The 2,533-nt window shown below is 38.4% G+C and overlaps 1 protein-coding gene across 1 annotated transcript in view; it reads left to right on the plus strand.

Annotated features, from left to right (window-relative positions):
- Positions 1 to 2,533, plus strand: part of LOC119430267 (photoreceptor-specific nuclear receptor-like) — a 9,322-nt gene that overhangs the window by 5,830 nt on the left and 959 nt on the right. The window contains exon 7 of the mRNA XM_037697713.1: positions 1,754 to 1,859. Within this exon, the coding sequence (XP_037553641.1) occupies positions 1,754 to 1,859 (106 nt within the window). The remainder of the gene's footprint in view (positions 1 to 1,753; positions 1,860 to 2,533) is intronic.

Raw genomic sequence — 2,533 nt, forward strand, 5'->3', positions numbered from 1 at the left:
TATCTATCTATCTATCTATCTATCTATCTATCTATCTATCTATCTATAACATTATTTTAATTTGACAAAATATTTCTCCAACATAACTGTAGCTCATCTATTTCTTTTGGTACAGTTTACATGTATTTTCCCATTTGTTAATTATTTTAGTGCCCATTCAAAAAGTCCTGGGTTTATACGCCATGTGCAGCGTTTTGAAGAAATATCCTGATTCATGCTCAATAATTCAGGTAGAAAACTCTAACAAAGTTCAGTCAGGTCCTCTGGATAGTTTTGTTTTGTTGAAAAGTTTCATTTTTCATCCAAAAGACTTCATCAGGCCCCAGCAAACTGGTTGATCCACTATGAGAAGATGTTATTTATAGGACTTAGTTTGTCGTGGCTCCTCGGACTGATGAAGTCTTTTGAATGAAAGACGAAATGTTTCAACAAGAAGAAGCCATCCAGAGGACCTGACTGATCTTTGTTAGTTTTAAATATTTTTTATTCAAAAATGTTTGCATGTTAGGCTGATTGGTAACTCTAAATTGTCTCTAGGTGTGAGTGAGAGAGTGAATGATTGTTTGTCTTGTTTGTCTTTATTTATTTATTTTTTGTATTGAACGCTTTTTGAATTTGTCTTTATGTGTCCTTGTGATGGACTGGAGACCTGTCCAGGGTGTCCCCCGCCCCTCGCACCGTGATTGCCAGACATGGGCACCGGTGAACCCAATGACCCAAAATGGAAGAAGCGGGTAAAAGATAATGGATGGATGTTTGTACAAGAAAACCCTAAATGAGCAAAGAGCTCTGTCTAAAACTAACAAAATAAAAAAATAAAGCAGAAATCTTCAAACCAGGCACACCGTTGGCTGTGTGGGAGTCAATTCCCTCCGCTAAACCTAAAGTTAGAACCAAAACCAAAAACATGACTGCTCCCAGACTCGACTAATAATGATGATAAACAGAGGTTAACAGATGGCATGGTGTCAGAGGATGGAGCAGGTAGAGCTCATTCCACTGGTACATTTTCATCTTTAAATTACTTCTTGGTCTGCTGCCTTCATACATCTCCTACATGTCTCTGCGTGAGTGCAGTTACAGCGTGCGCTCTCAGGACATTATTACCTGCAGTGTTCCCTCAGTGAGGACTGAACTTGGCAAAAGGGCCTTCTCCTACTCTGCTCCTGTTTCCTGGAATATCTTACAAAAAGACCTGAGGCTCTCGACCTTGACCTCTAAGTGGCTTTAAGAATCAGTTGGACTCATGGCAGGGACCAATGCAGACATGTTCCTGTTTTTAGTTTTCTACATTTGCCTTATAATCTAGCTGTTTTTGTTACTCTTTTTGCCAACTTATTTGTAAAAAAACAAAACAAAAAAAAACATCTGTATGCCTTTTAATGACTGTATTGTTGTTGCTGTTGTCCATTGTTGTCATCATTCTTTGTTGAAATCAGGTCTCTCTTTTAAATGAGTTCTTGAGGCTCAATGGGATTTACCTGTCTAAATAAAGGTTGAATGAATGAAAATTCCTTTCAGAAAGACAGGACATGTTTAAAAAGACTGGTTTTAATGTCTGTTGATCTTTGCATGGGCCCTTGATGTGCATTTTGCATCTAAATAAAATCACAGTTAGAAGCAAACACTTCTATTCCTGTTTCTACTAAACTGTTGTAAATAATGAAGTATTCAGTGTGAATATGTGTAGGTGTGTGGTTTGCGTGTCAGACTGCAGAAGTATTTTATAAATGTCTTGTTCACTTCTGCCCAGAAACTCGAGGTCTGAAGGATCCAGAACAAGTGGAGAACCTCCAAGATCAGTCTCAGGTCATGCTGGGTCAACACATCCGCTCACACTACCCGAGCCAGCCAGCCAGGTGACACGCTGCCTCTGAAACTGAACACATACTAACATTACAGCAAAAACTAAACTAGACAAAAGAAAGAAGGAATTAAAAAATAGCAAATACTCTGACAGCAACACAAGATATTTCATTCATATCCATCTTATTATACTTGGGTGCTTTATTTAAAATTTGCAAATAAAAAATAAATTACAAAGTGTCAGTTTGAATTTATTACATATATCCATCCATTATCTTTACCCGCTTATTCCATTTTTGGGTCACGGGGGTCCCCGGTGCCCATGTCCAGCAATCACTGTGCTTGTACCCTGGACGGGTCGCAAGTCCATCACAGGGACACATAGAGACAAACGAGACAAACAACCATTCACTCTCTCACTCACACCTAGGGACAATTTAAAAGTTACCAATCAGACTAACATGCATGTTTTTGATCTGTGGGAGGAAACCGGAGCGCCCGGAGAAAACCCACGCATGCACGTGAGAACATGCAAACACCCCCCAGAAAGGCCCCCGGACCAGGATTTGAACCAGGGACCTGCTCGCTGAGAGGCAGCAGCTCTACCAGTTGCGCAACCGTGCTGTCCTTTTATATATATATAAATATATATAAATATATATATATATAAATATATATAAATATATATATATATATATATATATATATATATATATATATATATATA

Source organism: Nematolebias whitei, chromosome 2, assembly GCF_014905685.2.
Source record: "Nematolebias whitei isolate Nwh7 chromosome 2, NemWhi1, whole genome shotgun sequence".
Lineage (NCBI taxonomy): Eukaryota > Metazoa > Chordata > Actinopteri > Cyprinodontiformes > Rivulidae > Nematolebias > Nematolebias whitei.